This window comes from Mya arenaria, chromosome 17 (genome assembly GCF_026914265.1).
Source record: "Mya arenaria isolate MELC-2E11 chromosome 17, ASM2691426v1".
NCBI lineage: Eukaryota > Metazoa > Mollusca > Bivalvia > Myida > Myidae > Mya > Mya arenaria.
In genome coordinates, this window is record NC_069138.1 from 45708396 (window position 1) to 45729006 (window position 20611).

Sequence of the window (20611 nt, forward strand, 5' to 3'; positions counted from 1 at the left end):
AGATGATCCCACCTTAGTACTCTTCAAGAGAGAGTTATCCATTCAGCCCTTCTTATGAGGATCTTGTACAGTTGTCGTACCTCATCCGGTCTTGTGTTGTGCCGGCGGGCTCTCGTCCCTGGCTGCGCCACATAAGCCGAAAGGCTAATCTTTCAGTCTCAACGGGGTAGCACAGCTATATTTTCTTTCCATTTCTTCTCCATTTTAATACATGTTTATGATATACCAATGACCGTGTTATAATTTCTATCTATTCTATCTTATTTTTCTTATTCTAACCGCCCGAGACGCTCAATCAAGATCACCAAGGGACGGTGACACCGGCCTGGAAGTCAGGGCGAGTAGTGACCTCCGTGAAGCGGACCGCAAGCCTGCACCCGAGATCCAACTACGGGCTATTTAACTTCAGCAACTTTATTATATACGTTATTGGGGCTTGAATTACCGCGGCTGCTGGCACCAGACAGGCCCTCCAATTGGTCCTCGTTAAAGGATTTAAAGTGTACTCATTCCAATAACGAGGCCTCGAAAAGGTCACATATTGTTATGTTTCGACACTACCTCCCCGTGTCGGGATTGGGTAATTTTCGCGCCTGCTGCCTTCCTTGGATGTGGTAGCCGTATCTTATGCTCCCTCTTCGGAATCGTGATTTCCCGTTACCCGTTATCACTTATCAGTTATCACCATGGTAGGCATATCAGGTGCCATCGAAAGTTGATAGGGCAAACGCTTGAAAGATACGTCGCCGGCGCTAGGGCCGTCCGATCAGCACAAAGTTGTCCAGAGTCACCATAAGGAGCGCCATCCAAGAGCGACGCATTGGTTTTGGACTAACAAACGTCTCTTGTCTATATTACAGGCCCGACGTGTCGTGCGAGTCCGGTCCGGTTTACCCGTAGCCGGGACGGTGTTCGTAAGGACGGTATTTGCTCGGCACACTCGCGTTGAGGCACCCCAGCTTGGAGCCTCCGCATGTCGTCCGCCGAGCGCCGGTGCACACAGCCGAACTGGTGTCTAAGCACTACACGGACGACGCTCGATCGAGCCGTCCACTAAGGTAGCTACTCGGACCTCCGACCGCCCGAGCGAGGTCCCGCGCTCGCAAGAGCACGGTGACCGAGCTACGATAGCTACCTGGTTGATCCTGCCAGTAGTCATATGTTTGTCTCAAGGCCTAAGTACACGCCTTAACACGGCTTAACTGCGAATGGCTCATTAAATCAGTTATGGTTCCTTAAATGGTACAGTCCTACGTGGATAAACTGTGGCTAGAGCTTATACATGCAACACAGCTCCGACCTCGCGGGAAGAGCGCTTTTTTGAATACACATACAACACGTTTTCAATATGGGCGCCGCCATGATGGATTATCTTTTAAGACCCGTATTATTGCCGAGGTCATATATGTTTGAAAATTGCCGAGGTTTTCCGATTGCTGACCACGAAGTAACTGAGCACGTGGCCAGTATTATGCTCGACTGTCATCGTATTTATAAATATACTCATACACATAATTTGTCATATCGGATCGATGCGTGATTATCTTGCTGGCCCCAATTTCTCGAAACTTATTAAGCTTAACAGGCTTAAGTAGCTTATTTCAATAAGCCAAAATACATACTTGAATTGAATTTTGATAAATGAAAAATGGTTTATTGTGATTATCATAATGACATTTCCTTTCTAAAGTATAAAAACTCTTAAAGAAGATAATATTATGCAATTTATTGAACACCAAAAATAGTGAGCTTAGCTTAATCCTGTTATGAGGGACTTAAGAAGTTTCGAGAATTGGGCCCGGTGATTATAAATTATATTACATGTATACCAAGTATTCTACTATGACGTTTCACACGATCACTATATCACGAGTGCGAAACAGTGGCTCCAGCTCTTTTAGGAGCTGTGTATAAAAAAAGAGCCAATGACACTTCCGAGCTAGAGCAAAAGAACGGATTTCATCAAAACGTAAGTATGACTCGTTATTTTATCTAATATCACAATTATGTGGGCTTATTTGAGAAATCGGGGAATGCAGTGCCATATAAATATGTTCAATCTTCACACGTATTTCAGTAATTTTGTAAACATATTGTTAATGGAGTTATAAAACCGATTCTCCCATCAAACACATGCATGTTTACAAACGAAAGTAGAACATTTTCACCAATTTTTAGCTGAATTTCACTCAAGAAGCTTTCATTTAAGATAAAACCGGTATTATCGAGTGCTTTTATTTTGTCGGGAATACAAATGACCGCCTGTTTACCGGAATAAGCATGTTTATACTCTTTTTGAGGTTGAGCTGGAGCCAAAAGCCAGGGAGCTGGAGCCAAAGGGTGGAGGCTGAGCCAATACGCTGTATAATAATTAAGCACTCAACTCGACATATTTGGAATAGTTGAAGTTCAGTATTTATAACTAGTATTAAGACATTGTTGTATTTTTTGAAAATATATAATTATTTATGAATATCTAATGCAATTCATCTGATAATGGGCATTGCAATCTCAGATATGTCGCTCTCTGATCTTTTGTCAGTAGTCTTATATCACTGGTTTGCAGATATTTACGCATGTATGAAAAAAACTATGCGTATTAACACCTTTACTCTACAAACCCCTTGTTTAGTTCTATTGCAAATTGCTATCTATACGGAAACTACACGTGAGGCAAATTTAAAGGTATACAACTGAGACTAAATGGTTTTCCAGATTCCAGTTAAAAAGTGGTATATCGAAAGCCACTATATCGGATTCCAATATTTATTATTTATAATACACACGAGAAATTAATTGACAAATGCAAAATAAAATTTAAAAAAAAACACATTGAAAACAAACGAATATAAAGTTACACATTTTTACACCTACACGAACATTGCCTTTTCACATACAGTTGTTATGGTAAGATTACACGGTGTATCATTCCACAGACCCTCCGTTGAACCGCCTAAAACCAGACAGTCCTCTATTCCACCGCGATTGTTCGGCTCCCCTTTCCTCCAAAGAGTAAACTCCATGGATTCGCCGTTTACCCATTGAAAGCTACCGTCTTTGGATCTTCTTCCTCCAACAAAGAGACGATCTCTCTGATATAGTCTGGTGCCAGTAATGAAATTTTGTTCCCGCTGACTGTTAACAGTTGCCAGGTAGCCGCCGACATGTGCACAATGCTGCGATGCCGATTCCCACGTTCTGGTCTCGTTTGGAAATAAATAACACGACTTCTCAAACTGTTCCCAGCCAGGCGGGCAAGACTACAAAGAATATAGGTATGTGTTACTGTCAATAATTGTCCATACCTAGAGAGTTGTTAGGGTTACATCACAGGATCGAACGCGTTTAATATTTACGTTATGGGACAGATCATAGTATCATAACTTGTTATTACTTGAATAACAATCTATCAGTGTTTGTTTATATTGGAACAAATTAAAGTTACAAAAAAAGTTTAAAATGTGTTTGTGTCTCTCAAACTCTAGTGTGGCAAGTTGGGTACCAAGTAAAATAAAAGTGAACTTCGCCACATTCGCGAACAACGCGAACTATTAGATTATATATAAAATATGATGTTGAAGTATCTATATTGTTGAAACACAACATTTCAGTACAAACCATTCAAACGGTGTTTTGGGAAATATCTTGATAAATAACATATCAAAGGGCACCTTATACTCAATTTTGGTTGATGTACAGGCATTATTATATTTATACCTTAACTTTCCACCATCCTGTGATCACGTCCTTTGTGTCCGTGTTTCGAAGGCTGATCGCCACGTCTCTGTAAAAGTTACACCCCTTGCTTGTGGCGTTGAATGTAGTAACTTCACATTCCTCGTCGAGTTTACAGTGAAGAAGACACTGCTCCTTGATCCGATTTCTTGCCCAAATTGAGGGATTGCTGTACACGAGTTCAGAGCCCGATTCTAATTTACTAATTGGCATGAATTGCACAAAACTGTTCGATGCGACACTTAACACAACCATGGAGGTAAATATATATACGCACAGCATCCTCTGTCTAGCGCAAAAATGGACGCACTGCAATGGTGAACGTTGTGATATTTGTTTATGCGTATCCATGTGGATGTTAAGAATAAATAAATATTAAATCAAAATTAAACAAAACACAAATGTTTGAAAATATCGAACGTTACATTCTGATATTCAGGAACTCATTAATAATTCAACTCATCAATGCAATGCAGAAAACCTTTAAACAATCAATGATTACTACTATTCAACCGTTCTTGATTATTTTGAAAAGGTACATGTTTCCATAAATGTTTTAGCTGACGAGCATATGTATTTGAACGATTTGATTCAAGTATATTATTACAACTATTGTGTATCAATTTTCGAAACTCATTTTGCTTGTAAAGTCTTTCAAACCAATAAAAAACGTAGAAGACACGTATTTGCAAAGTGTGAGGTACTCTGCTTTTATACCTTACATTACATTACATGCAACTGATGTATACAATTTATATATTATATATGATATGGCAGCAGAGAAAAGATTCCGAGCATTTTAAAGGAAGGGAAAGAACAATAACTTCTCGGCCGCTCATATGACAATGATATGCTTTACGCTACAGGTCGACAGTGCACGGGGGATCCGCCTACCGAGGACTGTTTACCGAGGATCCGTCTGCCGAGCACCGTCTGCCTAGGTCCCGCATTTACCGCGGATCCGTCTACCGAGCACCGTTTACCGAGGTCCGACTACAGAGTAACCGCGTCTTACAATGATTCGTTTGCCTAGGCCCCGCGTTTACCGCGGATCCGTCTACCGAGCACCGTCTACCGAGGTCCGACTACCGAGTAACCGCGTCTTCCAATGATTCGTCTGCCTAGGCCCCGCGTTTACCGCGGATCCGTCTACCGAACACCGTCTACCGAGCACCGTCTACCGAGGTCTGACTACCGAAATCCCGCGTCTTCCGATGATCCGTCTGCCTAGATCAATCGTTTACCGCGGATCTGCCTACCGAGCACAGTGTACCCAAGTCCGACTACCGAGTATCCGCGTCTAGGTCACGCGTTTACCGCGGATCCGTCTACCATGCATCTGTCTACAGAGATGCAACAACCGAAGACCAGCGTCTGCGGAGAATAGGTGTACAGACGATCGGCGTCTTCTATGAATTTATCTGTCGAAGACCTTCGTCTACCGTTGACCTGCGCCATCCAAGGACCCGTCTTCCTAGGAACCTATTATCAACCGAGGACCCGTCCACCGAGGACCCGCGTCTACAGAGGACCCGCGTCTATCGAGGATCCATTTTTCGAGGACCCAGGTCTACCGACCGCCGGTCTACATGGGACTCGTCTGCCGATGATCCGCGTCTTCCGAGGACCGCGTCTACCAGAGTTCCGTCTGCCGAGGACCCGCATCATCCGAGATCACATGTCTATTAAGGATATGTACACCGCGGATCCGTCCACATACAAAATACCGCGTCCACACTCTGCCAAGGTCATGCGTTTACCTCGGATCCGTCTACCAAATATCTGTCTACCGAGGTCCGACAACCGAAAAACTGCGTCCACCGAGGATCGGTCTACAGACGACCGGCGTCTTCTGTGGATTCGCCTGCCGAGGACGTTCGTCTCCCGGTACCCTACGCCTGCAGAGGATCCGTCTACTGAGCATCCGCGTCTACCGAGGATCTGCGCCTACGGAGAACCGATTTCCCGACGCCCCGCGTCTACCGACAACCGCGTCTGCCGATGACTGCGTCTACCGACGATCCGCGTCTACCGACGATCCGTCTACCGAGGACCTACGTCTACCGACAACCGCGTCTACCACGGAACCGTCTGCAGAGGATCCGCGTCTTCCGAGGACCCCTATCTATTAAGGATCCATACACCGAGGACCTGTCTTCCGAGGACACACGTCTACCGACAACCGCGTCTACCGACGAACCGCGTCTACCGACGAACCGCCTTCCGAGGACCTACGTCTACCGAGGATCGCGTCTACCAGGGACCCATCTGCCAAGGATCCGCGTCTTCCGAGGACCCCTACCTATTAAGGATCCATACACCGAGGACCCTTCTTCCGAGGCCCCACATCTACCGACAACCACGTTTACCGACGACCCGCGTCTACCGACAATCCGTCTTCCGAGGCCCCACGCCTACCGACAACCGCGTCTACCAGGGACCCGTCTGCCAAAGATTCGCGTCTTCCGAGGACCCATGTCTATTAAGGATCCATTCACCGAGGACCCGTCTTCCGAGGCCCCACGTCTACCGACAACCACGTCCATGATGAAACGAATGTTAAAGAATGCTGGGCTGACACTAATATGGGGCGGTTCCAAGATTTGACGTTAGAGGGGACGTAACTTAGGGGAGTAACCTTTTTGACATGCACCCCTCGCTCAGAACCGAAATAATTTATTATTTTTTTATAATTGTAAAGTGTTGGATTTGAGGTAAAGGGGACTGCCCACGATTATGCTTATAATTTCGGGTTCACAATGGTGAGTTTTTCCCCTCCTGTATTGAAATAAAATGTGAACTTGGACAATTTTGCCCCCCCCCCCCCCCCCCCCCCCCCCTTGGATCTGCTGGTGCTAATTTCTTGTAAAGTACCTCTACACGTCCATAAATAGAATGAAAACAACTCCAGTGAAAAACAAATCGTCTTTTTACATGCAAAATGCTCAATCTAGGCTAGCAATGCAGTCCACTGATTCCACATCAAATATCACTGTTTCTGGTGCATTTTTGGTGCTCCAAGTCACGGAGGTATATTACCATGCGCACATCCTCTGTTAATACCTTATTTTATTTGTTCCTTACATATTTAATATGACGTCAGCCGGTCAATTATTATGCAAGCGGCGTGTCAATATACGCCCGACCCGGAGTGCGGGAAATATCATGACCTCAATCGTCACGTGATAGTTTACCCAACGATTACAACATCGCAGACAAGCAATCGTAACAACTCGGCAATCTCCGGCAAGCTTCGAGAGTAGTGAGTCATAATGAATAAGCTTACCAGATCCTTCACAGCATTCGGAACTCCTCGGCCATTTTTTTCAAAAACAACCTCGGATGTATGCCGGTACATCAGTTGAAGTAGTTCGTATTTTTTTGAATTATATCGTTATTTAAATTTAGTGTTTTAGAGATGTATTTATTGATCTAAGTTTAAATTGATTACCAATGAAGTGTATTATTGCAAACATAATTAAGATTCCCAAGAGTTAAGACATAAAGTTCAACTGCTAAATAAAATTACTATGCGATCTACTTGCAGCGGACTTAAACGTACCTCTTTTTGAGTATGTAAACCGTCCGGCATACATCCGAGGTTGTTTTTGAAAAAAATGGCCGAGGAGTTCCGAATGCCTTCACAGCAAACTCCAAATACCTCACATCTCCTGGCAGTTTTGAAATACAGGTGTCCAACCTGTAATAGATAAAAGCTTGACAACATAAATTTGACAACAGTATTTGGTAATTAGAACAAGCATTTTATTCTAAAGATTAAATTTCTTAATCATGTAAAAATAATTCTTACATAAACACTTTACATTCAATAAATACACTATGAAGCCATTTCAGTTGAAACAAACATTTACTGCAACCTAAACCTAGGGCACTCACAAGTATGATACATCATGCAAATTACCGCACAATAAATCCTTTAAAAAAGATTATCTCTTGCAATAAATTGATAACTTCAGTAAAAAAATCAATTTCCTTGTACTTGATAGAACAAAATTAACTAACCTGTTGGCTATGGTGTGGAATATGAACCTGCTGTGCAAAGTCCCTGCTGTAGTGGACGGTTGCATCTAAGGAACATGATACTGCACCTAAAATATATATTTTTCACAATTTATATTGATGGCCTACAAGGAAATATATAAGTAATATAAAATGATCTGATGGGTATCTCATTCTGTTTCAGAATTTTATCCATGTTTTGAATATTTATACGCTCAAAGTTTACATGTATATACAAGCATAACAGGCATGAAAAAAGGCTTCGGTAAAATGTAAAAGTCACTATTATTGATGCAGATGGACATTCTAAAAAATGATAACTCAATATCCAGCATGTCAATTAATATAAATCAATAGAATTTAACATATTATATTTTAATTTTAAGACTAGAAAATCTTGAAGCATGCCATAAGACAGCTAAAACTATAGCGCATAGAAATTTATTAACCAAACCACACCTTCAACTGTAATGTTTTCACTACATGTAACTTTAGAGTCATCACACTGCATTCTATATTGCTCCCTCTGATGTCTAGCACTTTCAACATGACTTTCATATTCATCAAGAAGTGTCATTTTATCATCTTCAGAAAGGGCACCAGTTTGTGAAACATTACAAGAAAAGGTTTGGCATCTAAAACACAAGTCTGTGTTTGGTTTCGCTAAGACAATACATGTATGTGGGCACAACTCCCGCCATACTCTGGTAAAAGTACTAAGACTTATACTTCTTGCACCATCTATTTTTTTCATATTCCACATGAATGTCTGCTTGTGACTTATCAGATGGCAACAACAACACTTTACTATTGCGGTAGTTTGGAAGTCTTCCGGGAAGGGGCATTGCATTGTCAGATGCATAGCAGATGAGGAACTTTATTATGTTTTCTCTTTCCTCAAATGTGATAGCATTATGAGGTAGTCTTTTGGTATTACCATGAGTCCTAGCAATCAATCCATCATTGTCAAGAAACCGACCAATTCGTTTTAGTTTCTCCTTTCCGATGTTGTATGCAAAACAGAATACTTCACGGCAAACTTCAACTCCCTTAACATAAAACTTCTGACTTAGCCTAACCTCGCCTGCCGTTTATGTTTACTACTGTCAGTTTGTTGACCATTTTTTCTGTGGCACAACATGGCTGATTTAATAACAAGATCAAGTTCATCTGTCTGTATACAAGCTGAATACATACGTAAGTCAGAAATACCATTACCATCCACAACTTGACTGCATGGTTTGTCATATAGTTTTTTTTACACTTGCAGGTCTGAGCAAAGAAATCATCAGTTTTCTTTCTCTGTCTTAAATCATCTTCAGAGGGTTCTAAGTCATGGTCAAAACTTTCACACTGAACAGTCTCTGTATTACATTCATCATCATCAGATTCATCATTGACAGAATTACTTTCATGGCTAGAATCATTTTCTGAATCAGACTGACTAAATTCTATCTCGCTTGCACCAGAACCCTCTGGACACAAAACTTCATGAAAATAAAGTCTATCATCTTCTAATAACTCTTCGCGAAATAAATGGTCTTGGCTTAATTCATAGGGGATGGTGCTTGCTAATGCATTCCGAAAATTGCATATCACGTGATTTTCTTAGTACCAAAAACTCTATGTTTGTTTATTTGAGTTTATCAAGGTCTGCCCGCGCCCATTGGCTGCATTAAGGCTTGACCCCGCCGTGACGCCAGCACGACTTAAATTGTGTTTTAAATGCCTAAGTGACATGAGATAGAAGTGACAGCAATTCGCAGTCAAATCCAGACATTGGAAGACTTGAAGAAACAGAGTGAGATACAAGATATTCGGGTGCGATAACCTAGCTCTTTGCGATGCGAAGAGACCTCTTGGTTCTTTAACGTGCTCCGTGTAAAGCACCGATACACGGGATACAACTTTCCTGGGTTGAGTCAGTACTAAGTACACCACTTTTCCAAGCACTACCCTTTAAATGCCAAGCGCCAGGCAAGGGAGCTACTTGTACCAGCTTTAAACGTCTTTCGGCATGACGCGGCCCGGGATCGAACCCACGACCTCCCGCCCCGTAGGCGGGCGCCTTAACCACAAGGCCACGGAGACGGCAAAAACTATAAAATTTCAACTTGCTTTATATACACATGATTTCCATTTTCTAAGGAAGACATTATTGTTTCAAATATTTATTTAAACTAAATAATCAAACTTATACTTTTATTACCATAAAATATTTGAAAGCTTAATTATATTCAAGTGAAGAAAAGGGAGGTAATAAGACAACAAGTATTGACGCATGTTCAGTCTTTCTCTCGTTATTTCTCCAGTCTAAAACCTCAAAAAGAGTCATGCATCTGCTCAGGTTTTTATCAGGCATTAGACTCTATCATTGGAATATACGCACTTTTATTTTCTCTTTAATTATTTAATCGTAAATGACACCTTTAAAGATTATGTCAGGAATATAACAAAAAAATGTTTTTATTAAATCCCCGTAACGTCAAGTTCTACAACAAATAAGAAAAGTGCTGAATCACGATGAACTGTTATGCAGACTGAATGGATACGGCTCGGTTGATATTAACTTTCTTGGATTTGCATTATATAAATTTGACAACCTTGAGGGTGACAGTTCATATATTGTCAACCTGAGGAAAAAACTGTCGACCGAGGCGAAGCTTCACACTCAAGACTGTCAACATCTATTTCATTATTCAGAACAAAAACTGTAGAATTTTAAAGTATCCGATTAAAATTCACATGTAAATCAAGAGAATAAAAATGTTTCTAATGTCAATAAATCATTTTTACTGACAGCTGCAAATCTTGCTGCCATTTTTGCAACAATTGTCGGCTAGAAAACAAAGCGCTCAGGTGATACAGACTTTAAGTAAAATACTATCAGTAAATCCCGTATTCGTAGCGTATTTCATATGTTCCATAGAAGCGAGGTTTAATAATAAGCGTCTTTTTAAGTTGCAGTGCCAGTTTTTTTTAATCATTATTTTCACATAAAAATCCAACATGGTGGTGTATTAGTAGCGTATTGTCAATATAATGACGCCAGAGGGTAACAGTGCGGCAGTGGGTGATAGTGCGGGGTGATTGTCGAAAATATTGCCCTGGCGTTTTTATTATATGTTCTATAGAAGTGAGGTATAATAAATAGAGGATATTTGTTGAATTAAGTGTAAGATCATATTTTATTTCACGAGTGGTCACACAAAAAATATATTTCGTAGCCACGAGTGGAAATATTATTTTTCTGTGACCACGAGATTTTTCAATATATTCCCCTGCTGGAGTAAATTTTATTTGACGAAAGTCCCTTTCTGTGGCCTCTTTGCGAAGGGAAGTAACTGCGGCATAACCGCTATGTCAAGGTTGCCTCCTATTCGCGCGAGTAGTCCGTTCATTAAAAGAAAAGTTTCACAATTGTAAAGGCTTGTCCAAAGCTGAACGAGTCCCGCCTTATTAAATAGTTCAGATAATCGGCTATAAAAACCTGAACAATTATAGCAAATTGAAAACCAACCAGGCCATGGTGATTTCCGACATCTTGTCTAGAAAACTTCCGAAGTCTGCGCTCCATCCTTCTCAAAAGCATCTTCGGGCACATCCTCGACATTTCCTCTGTGGTATTCCTATTTGTAAACCCAAAAATTAACGGAAACGTGACACTCAACTTTAATAGAAATGAAACTAATTCGCTATCTCAACAACAAAACTTCATTCGGCTGCACAGCATGAAATCACCCCGAAAAAATACCGTAAGATCCAGAGTCTGAGAGCGACAGTAAATAGATATACACTACGAAAAACATTGAACACAGACTTTTGTTGATTTTACGCATACACACAGTATTATAAGTCCATATTTGTTGATTTAAATATGTTGAAATTGTTCTTGAATGTACGAAGATTGCCAAATGCTCCAGTTTCATTCAATTGTATTTCTACTCGATATATTTCTTTATTTCCGAAAGGCTTTTGATTAAGTACTTGTTTTGTGCATCAATAAATGTTAAGAATGATTTCGTTGATGGTAGTAGGGTTTTATCTAAAACAAAAAATCAATTGCAACAATCATTTCCATACAGTGTGGAACTGTTTTTTTAGTGGACGGACTGCTCGCGCGAAAATTTTATTTAACTCGTGGTCACAAAAAATAATTTTTCCACTCGTAGCTACGCCACTCATGAAAATATTTTTTTCTGTGACGAATAGAATACGATCTTTCACTGAATTCAACAAATATCCTCTGTATATCATATGGCAGCATGTGTGACATTGATATTGATATTGCCCGAGGGTTGACAATATCGATGTCACACACGCTGCCATATTATATTTATTTTATTTTAACGAACAGAATAAATAACATTTTTAAAATGCTTTAAATTTCATTAAACAAGTTTAACAAGGTAAACAACACATAACATAATAAAATAATAATATCTAGAACACAATTTCACCATTAATTATGCTAAAACTCATAAATGCTAAAACTGTTTTTACTGTATTTGTTCATTTTCCATCCAGATGTCTAAATCATCTTCAGAAATGCTTGCACATCGAGACATGTTTTCTTGCTGACAATTCCTGTCGTCTGATGTTTCTGTGTACACATTGAACAATAACGTCAATGCAGTATGTGTATAAGGGAGGCAATCATGTCATGATTTAGATAAAATATTGAAGCAGTTATTCACCCTGATATGACATTTAAAATATCATTGCGGTCACATGACCTGGCAGTAAATTTTCGCTCGGTCACGTGTTAAAAAGTTTGAAAATGTTTCTGATAGTCAAAATATATCTTTTTCAAGGAGGAGGACGTAATTTCGTTTCATGCAAACATTAAGCGAGAAAAATGTTTCAATGCAAACAAAATGGCGGATTTAGAATGAAAAGTACCGATTTTGATACCAACTTTTGCCTGGTGGGTGGACTTTTTCGTTAAATTTTGAAAAATGTATGCATCCAGTATGTGGCAAAAAACATATTCTTCGATCGACATCTTAGTTTGGTATCATAACTTTAAAGATAAAAAAAGTTATTCAACAGATTGTGGCTTAGGAGGCAATGTTTACAAATAAACGTGTTGATTTTATATCTTGTGTGATTTTCTGTATAACGTATTTATACGTTAAAGGTGAAAAAGTCGTTGACTTCAAATTATGATATACATCACATACTAAACTAAAAGACTCGTTATCATGAGCGATTTTCAGAACTAAATACCTATCATCTTAAGGCTAAACAATTGTGCAGAAGTTTGTTTGCATTTCACCAAAAAGTGGGTAATACGTTTGCAATAAACATAATGGGTGGTTAAGGTACAAACAATCGGCCTGGAAACATGTACAGTCGAGTAATAACCATGAAGTTTGGAAAATAGGAATATATACATGCAGGCACAGTTAATACATGCACAGAAATGCCAAATTTGCCGAGAAAATACGAAAAATTGTGGATAAAATCAACACGTTTTTTGTAAACATTGCCTTCTAAGCCACAATCTGTTCAATAACTTTTTTATCTTTAAAGTTATTATACTAAACTAAGATGTCGATCGAGGAATATGTTTTTCGCCACATACTGGACGCATACATTTTACAAAATTTAAAGAAAAAGTCCACTTACCAGGCAAAAGTTGGTACCATAGTCGGTACTTTTCATTCTAAATCAGCCATTTTGTTTGTCATGAAACATTTTTCTCGCCTAATGTTTGCATGAAACGAAACTACGTCCTCCCCCTTGCTTTTTAGGGTGATGGGATTTTACCATTGTAGACAAAAGTGAGGTTTAATAAAGACATATACAAGTGCACGTTATATATTGATGACAACTTTTGTCGTTTCTCTAAAAAAGGGAGTAGACTTTAAGACGAACTCGACATGTTTATGATTTGTTTTATCTCCTCAAGAATTTTGGAATGGAGACAGGATTTGTGTATAGAAATCTGTTTTGCGCTAGCCGTCGTAACACATACAAGGCGCTGAATATCAACAGAATTAGAAGCCCTGGGAAACACATACAACACAAGGAGAGTTTTAAAGTGACACTCATATTCAAAATCAATACATACACATATAAAACAAACATACATTTTTTAGTGATAAACCCTCAACTACGTACTAAATAATGAATTTATTGAAAATGTTAATTACTATTAACAATATTATAAGCTTGTATTTAATAGCTTGAAACGCAAAATATTAAATGATTGGTGAATGATAAAAGATTTACTGCGATCTACTATCGTCTCGTAAGGTAGCAAAACCATGTTTTCTGCATATTTCTTTTAAATTAAATTCGGTATACCCCATAAGCATCATTGGTTTCGACATTTGCTCATTCTTTCTGGTATAATTAAACACTTTTATTAAATGTGTTAAATCTTATTTGGGAATAATAGTACACCTTTAACAATGGTGGTTGAAACTGCCCTCCCTTCGAATACAAAATGTTCTCCCAAAGCCTTCGTTAATATGAATATTAAACAATTTAAATGTGTCTGCGAACCGAATAATGCCATTATTTTTTAATTTCTGCATATCGCATACGACCCTCTTGAGTCCGGAATTCTCCGTAAGATACCGAGCGGACGGGAGCTTTATATAGTCTTAACGATGAGCTTCTTAAATCCTTAATTAACAATAGTATTAATTGATTAATATTTTCTACAGTCCTATTACAAAGAATAACATATTTTGCCATGTTTAATGCTGAATTTTCACAAAGAGACATAAAATACTATCAATGTCAACATTGTATGCAGTGTACATGAAGATTGAAATCGTTGGGAAGAGCTTAACGATGCTTGGTTCGTACAAGAATCAACAGATGCGTAAAATTTCAACCAATCAGCAGTTGAGTTATCATTGACATCACGCTTAAGAATTTTGTCACGTGACCAATCCCACATATCTCCAATGTAACATGGCTGTTGTAGAAGGTCTTGCACAACCGGAAGACACTTTGGTTGGCAGGGTCCGAAAGGTTGACACTGTGACGTCACTGAATCGTAAATACTCCTCGTGACAGGATTGGACAGATTATGAATATTTTTGAAATTGCACCCCATTACGTTGTTCTCTGAAATATAGAAGTATACACTTAAGAATACTTCTGGCATTAATTTAATTATAATAAATGGTCCAAGTGAGGTTAAAGCTGCACTCTCACAGATTGAACGTTTTGACAACTTTTTTTATTTTTTGTCTTGGATCGAGCCAATTTTTTGCGAAAATCCATGGTTACCAGTTATATAAGACTGCCGGCAAAAAAATAGATCGCAGATGTTCATATTTCAGTTAAAAAATGATGTTTAATGCATTTTTCTTAAACCGTTAGTAAGCCATAAAACATTAATTTTCGAACGGAAATATGAAAATCTACGATCTGATTTTTTGTCAGCAATCTTATATCATTGGTTTGCAGATATTTACGCGTAAATTAGCTCTTTTCAAATGTTGTAAAAATGGTATATCTGTGAGAGTGCAGCTTTAAAAGACCCAGTGATTTCACACCAATATGACAATGAAAACTACAGAGACAAGCCCACAGTGCATGGGCCTAAACGATAAATACTTAGACACATAAACGCTACATACATAAATACAAACACCACACACACTCCACAAACGGAACAAGTTGTCCGGGAACGTGCCAAGCCGGCTACTCCAAATTTTACTTTATAATATAACTTATACAAATAACGATAGGTTGAGTTTTATGTAATGTGTTGCCTTGTGGTGTATGTATCATGACCGGGTCTATTTGGCCTTGGACATTGTGTATTTAATATAAATGATACTTTTGATTTATATATATAGTTATATACATATATATTGTGTATCCATTAATTAATGGTATTTCAACCACCGCAACGTAATGTTGTGCTAAAACTTATAACGTTTATAAAGCTTTCTCAATTTAACAGTTACATGTAACTAGCATTTGCTAAATCACTGTGCGTATACCACGTGATAAATTGCGTCATAAATGCTACGTCGGAAGGCAATATTTTGCTTCGAATGAAGACTTTAAACAAAGATAACTTCATTATTTCTTCACCATTTTAAAGGAAAAATAGCGTAGTCTATGCCGCTGACGGAACCCCGCCTTCGGTCTTTTACCAGAATTTGATTGAGAGTTTAGTTTCTTAAAACACTTCGAAAAACCTTTTCACAATACGGCCATCTGACGGAGCACTGTCAAACATTATTTTGGAAACAGGTTTGTCGAAGTGTTTGATGAAACTAATCACCTCATCAAACTTCGGTAATAAAACGAAGCCGGGGCTCTTTAAGCGGCGTAGACTGACCTTTGTTTTATTTAAACTGGTGTAGTTAAAGAAAAGTTATCTTCTATTTAAGTCTTTATTTTAAGCAAAATGTTGCATTCCGACGTGGCATATATGACGTAATTTATCACGTGGTATACACACACTGTAAATGCCAGATGGAGTTTCACACGAAATTTTATCACAATGATAGTAGCGTTGAATACCTAGCTCCATCAAACATAGTGGAATGTCCTTCCATGATACACAAGAAGAAGATCCTTCGCTGATTGCCTGTTTAGGATAATACGTGAGGAATCCAAAACACATTTCATCCTGATAACCACTTCCGGCATGAGTGATGTTATCACGTGACATCGAGTCATACACACACGTAATTCGGATTTCGTCACCAGGTTGAATTCTGACTGGTTCATTATAACTGAAATGAAAAAAGTTAGACCATTTCTCCGAAAACAAATCTTGCAAAAACTGCACAAAAGTAATTCGAATTAAAACAGTTCATACATGATTGGTATATAATTAGAAACGGTGATTTTTCAAACTGATGAACAACGACTGAGTATTGCTTTAATGATATAAATTATGATTATTTCCCTGACTTTTATCTAAAATAAGTTTATGTTCATGTATTATGTGATTAGTGTTTGTTTTTGGTTTTATTTTGCATTACAAAAGCTTTCCATGTCAGATGTTCAAATAGTTATAAATAAAGGTTTACTTATATCCTTTAAATAGTAACTTATACGAATGCTTTATTCCTGAATAAACACACACATACACACACCAACGCACACACACGTACACACGCACGCACAGGCACACACACACGCACATACTTAAGATAATTTTAACATTGTCTGTCAGACCCTAGAATACACAGAGATGTCCTTTAAATTTAAATCAAAGTTAACCTGTAGAGGTGTGGAGTGTCGAACTGGTAGTCGTGTTCGTCCGTCAGTTTGGACACCAGCTGGTCACTCCGGTACACCCGCACGCTCATCTCTCGACCTGCAAGCATAAGAAACAGTCAGAACATGCATAACATAATTGGATTGAGATGACACTTTTTACAATAGTATCAATTTGAAAGACATTTGTATTAAATGAAACAAATAACTCTTTGTTGTATGTACGCGTTAGATACAGGATAGTACATACCAAGGTAATGCATGTGATTCAGAGCGTAGGTCACATTAATTGCTTCTGAGAACTTCCGCCGTGTACATTCAGAATGACACTTTCCCATTTCGGTAAACCTCGGCAGTGATGGTGGTATTGTGAGGTAATTTTGTCCAACAAATAAAATACCCGCATCGTTTTCGCGCAGTCGCTCTGTGTAGAAGAAGGTCATTCCGGAACTGTCAGTCTCAGTGGGTAACAGGTGAACATTCTCCCAGTGAACCTAGCAACATCATTTCAAAAATAGAACCCGTCTCTCTGTACGTTATCCTGACATTAGAACAAGCGCATTATGACCTAATAATGCAATTTGTGGTCATTATAGGAATGATCATCATATGGGTCTGTGTCGATCCACGGCATCGGATGAATGATTGACTATACATGTATAACAACTAAATAGGCGAGTTTATAACTTTCTGTCCTATCCCATTTCCTGATTTCCCCCAAGTTTATAACTATCTGTCCTATCCCATTACCTGATTCCCCCAAGTTTATAACTTTCTGTCCTATCCCATTTCCTGATTTCCCCCAAGTTTATAACTATCTGTCCTATCCCATTACCTGATTCCCCCAAGTTTATAACTTTCTGTCCTATCCCATTTCCTGATTCCCCCCAAGTTTATAACTATCTGTCCTATCCCATTTCCTGATTTCCCCCAAGTTTATAACTTTCTGCCCTCCCCAATAACCTGAATTCCCCCAAGTTTATAACTTTCTGTCCTATCCCATTACCTGATTTCCCCCAAGTTTATAACTTTCTGTCCTGTCCCATTACCTGACTTCCCCCAAGTTTATAACTTTCTGTCCTATCCCATTACCTGAATTCCCCCAAGTTTATAACTTTCTGTCCTATCCCAATACCTGATTTCCCCCCAAGTTTATAACTTTCTGTTCTATCCCATTACCTGATTTCCCCCAAGTTTATAACCTTCTGTCCTATCCCTTGACCTGATTTCCCCCAAGTTTATTAATTTCTGTCCTATCCCATTACCTGATTTCCCACTAATTTGTAGTATTTGAACCTCTCCCACTACCTGATTCCCACTTATTGTACCCTTCTGCCCTATCCCATTACCTGTATTCCCCCAAGTTTGTAACCCCTTTGTCCTATCCGAAAGCCAGCATGCTCGTGTACACATTGTCCCTGAGTGCCCAGCAACCACACAGAGAGCTGTTCCCTGCATGCTCGGTCAAAGTTCAGCTCACACTCGTAAGGCACGCCCACCTCATGAGCCGGCTGCTCTGAAAACATCGGCATCATGTGGTACTTTAGAAACCTATATAACGATGCATGATTATCTAGTATACATACAATTTTGGAGAGTTCAATTATCTCCAGCGATAAATTGATAGCATTAAAGTTATTATCACATTGCTTATATATTTTTGCTTGGATTTTTAAAAAATATTTTGTTTCGATCTAAGTTTATGGACACGTGCATGTTTTACTAACGATTTTATGCATTCTTTCTAAACGCTTTTCATTTTTGGTAAGGCATTGTTTTTTTTAGATAAGGCAGTTTTTTCCGAAAAAAAAAACACTCACGGTCTTCTGCACATCCAAAGAAGAGAATGTGGTGCATGACCTTTTTATTGTCAAGCAACGGTTGAGTAGCAACCATGTGGAAGTCGCCATCTTGCGGGAACTGGAAGATCATACAGTAGTGTGTGGTCGCCTTCACCGGCACGGCCAATTTAGGGAATCGGACGGTCATGTTTCTAGTGTCTAAATGATAAACATATAATTATATAAACAAGGCTGTTCTACATTTTCTAGAAGCTGTTAGCGTCATATGAAAACAAATCTCAGTATTGCACCAAACTTGAATACATATAAATAGAAAGTTTAGTATAGCATATAAGTAAATGTCATTCACATACCACTCTCATTAATGACGTCACACTTGAAGTCTGGTGCACAGTTGAGCCAGTAGTTTCTGTTCTTGCAGATATCTGAACCCAGGGGCTCGCAGATACCTGCAGACAAAGAAACAAACAGTGATTCCTGCTTGATAATATAAGTTATCGTATCTGTATGACATGTATTTTTTATTTATTTATTTCTAATTTCTTCACTGATCAGCACTTTTTTGAAATTCATCCAAATTATGTCAAAATAGTTATTTTTCGTATCTGCTGATCAGCGCACATATTATTGATTGTATTTATAAAATCAATATTCAAAAATTTCAATGTCAACTACAGTGATGAGTCATGCAGCCAAATTAAATAACCGTACCCCTGTAAAGAGGCGCAAACTGCAAGGTCGAGCAAGACACTCAACACGAAACACACAACGCCACAATACAACAAATACAGATGGACATAAGCAATAGAAAACCTTTATTAATACTAATTTGGAATTCCGCCTTAGAACGGTACCGTTACTATGACAGAATACATCTTGTTCAGTTAATGTACCTGGGTGTGTGACGCCAGCGGTCGCCAACGTCACGTTGTTGATAGGCGACCACGTGCAGTCCTTATCTCCCAGTTCCTCCCCGTTCGTACGACCGTCTCCATCTGAGTCTGTCGCGCAGATGGATGGGTTCCAAGCCTGAGATTGTTATGTGAGATACATATCAGCATCCTTATCCTGATCGCCATCATCATCATCATCATCATCATCATCATCATCATCATCATCATCATCATCATCATCATCATCATCATCATCATCAACATCATCATCATCATCAGTTATCATTATCATTTAGGTACCTTATCATTTTTATAAGATACTAATTTGAAAATGAAAACAATTTGTTTATATTGGCACCAGCCTTGAAGTAATTTTGAAGTATAAATCCAAACATTCTCACCATTCCATGTTTTTTAAAGTCAATACCAAACTGGTTCCTGGCTCCGTATCCTGCCGGGTTTTCATGTCCTATACCTTCCCATGGCTGCGCCGGGTCACATGGATTTGTGACGTAGTCGGCATTCGGAATCCTTTGCAAGAGACTCTTCCAGCCAGACGCAGGTGACAAAAAGCAATATACAATAACAGCAGACAACCTAAAAGCATCATGGTTAACTTAATGCAAGGATGACATCGATTTCAATCATAAAAATAACAAAAACGCCAAGTCACATAATAAATAGTACTTATTTTTTAAGATGTAAAATTAGAATGCTCGACATTTAAAACTTTTATCTATTTAAGAAAAAACACACATTCAATCGGAAGCATAATAACACTATTTTTTAACATCCCTTACATCCAGACGAATGCACGGTCCATCTTCATAATGGTAAAGCAAGTAATGACAGGGGTGACTAATAAACGCTTATAACACACGCACGAGGGTTATGCAAGGGTCAAGTGTTATTGTTGTTGTTTGAATCAAGTCACTGAAAGGTTCATTGTTTTTT

General features: G+C 38.9%; 2 protein-coding genes across 2 annotated transcripts; both read right to left on the reverse strand.

The window, feature by feature from the left end:
• Window positions 1-2752: 2752 nt before the first annotated feature.
• Window positions 2753-4024, reverse strand: LOC128224813 (lactose-binding lectin l-2-like). Its single transcript, XM_052934875.1, has 2 exons — window positions 3718-4024; window positions 2753-3260 (listed from the first exon to the last, which is right to left on the reverse strand). The coding sequence occupies exons 1-2, from the start codon at window positions 4015-4017 to the stop codon at window positions 2871-2873; spliced, it is 690 nt and encodes a 229-aa protein (XP_052790835.1). The 5' UTR covers window positions 4018-4024; the 3' UTR covers window positions 2753-2870.
• A 4447-nt stretch (window positions 4025-8471) lies between these two features.
• Window positions 8472-20480, reverse strand: LOC128223543 (tyramine beta-hydroxylase-like). The gene is made up of 11 exons (XM_052932819.1): window positions 20458-20480; window positions 20059-20254; window positions 19658-19793; window positions 19118-19213; window positions 18783-18962; window positions 18312-18478; window positions 17213-17456; window positions 16966-17062; window positions 16258-16472; window positions 8974-9230; window positions 8472-8651 (listed from the first exon to the last, which is right to left on the reverse strand). Exons 1-11 carry the CDS (start codon window positions 20478-20480, stop codon window positions 8472-8474), a joined length of 1791 nt encoding a protein of 596 aa, XP_052788779.1.
• Window positions 20481-20611: the final 131 nt, after the last annotated feature.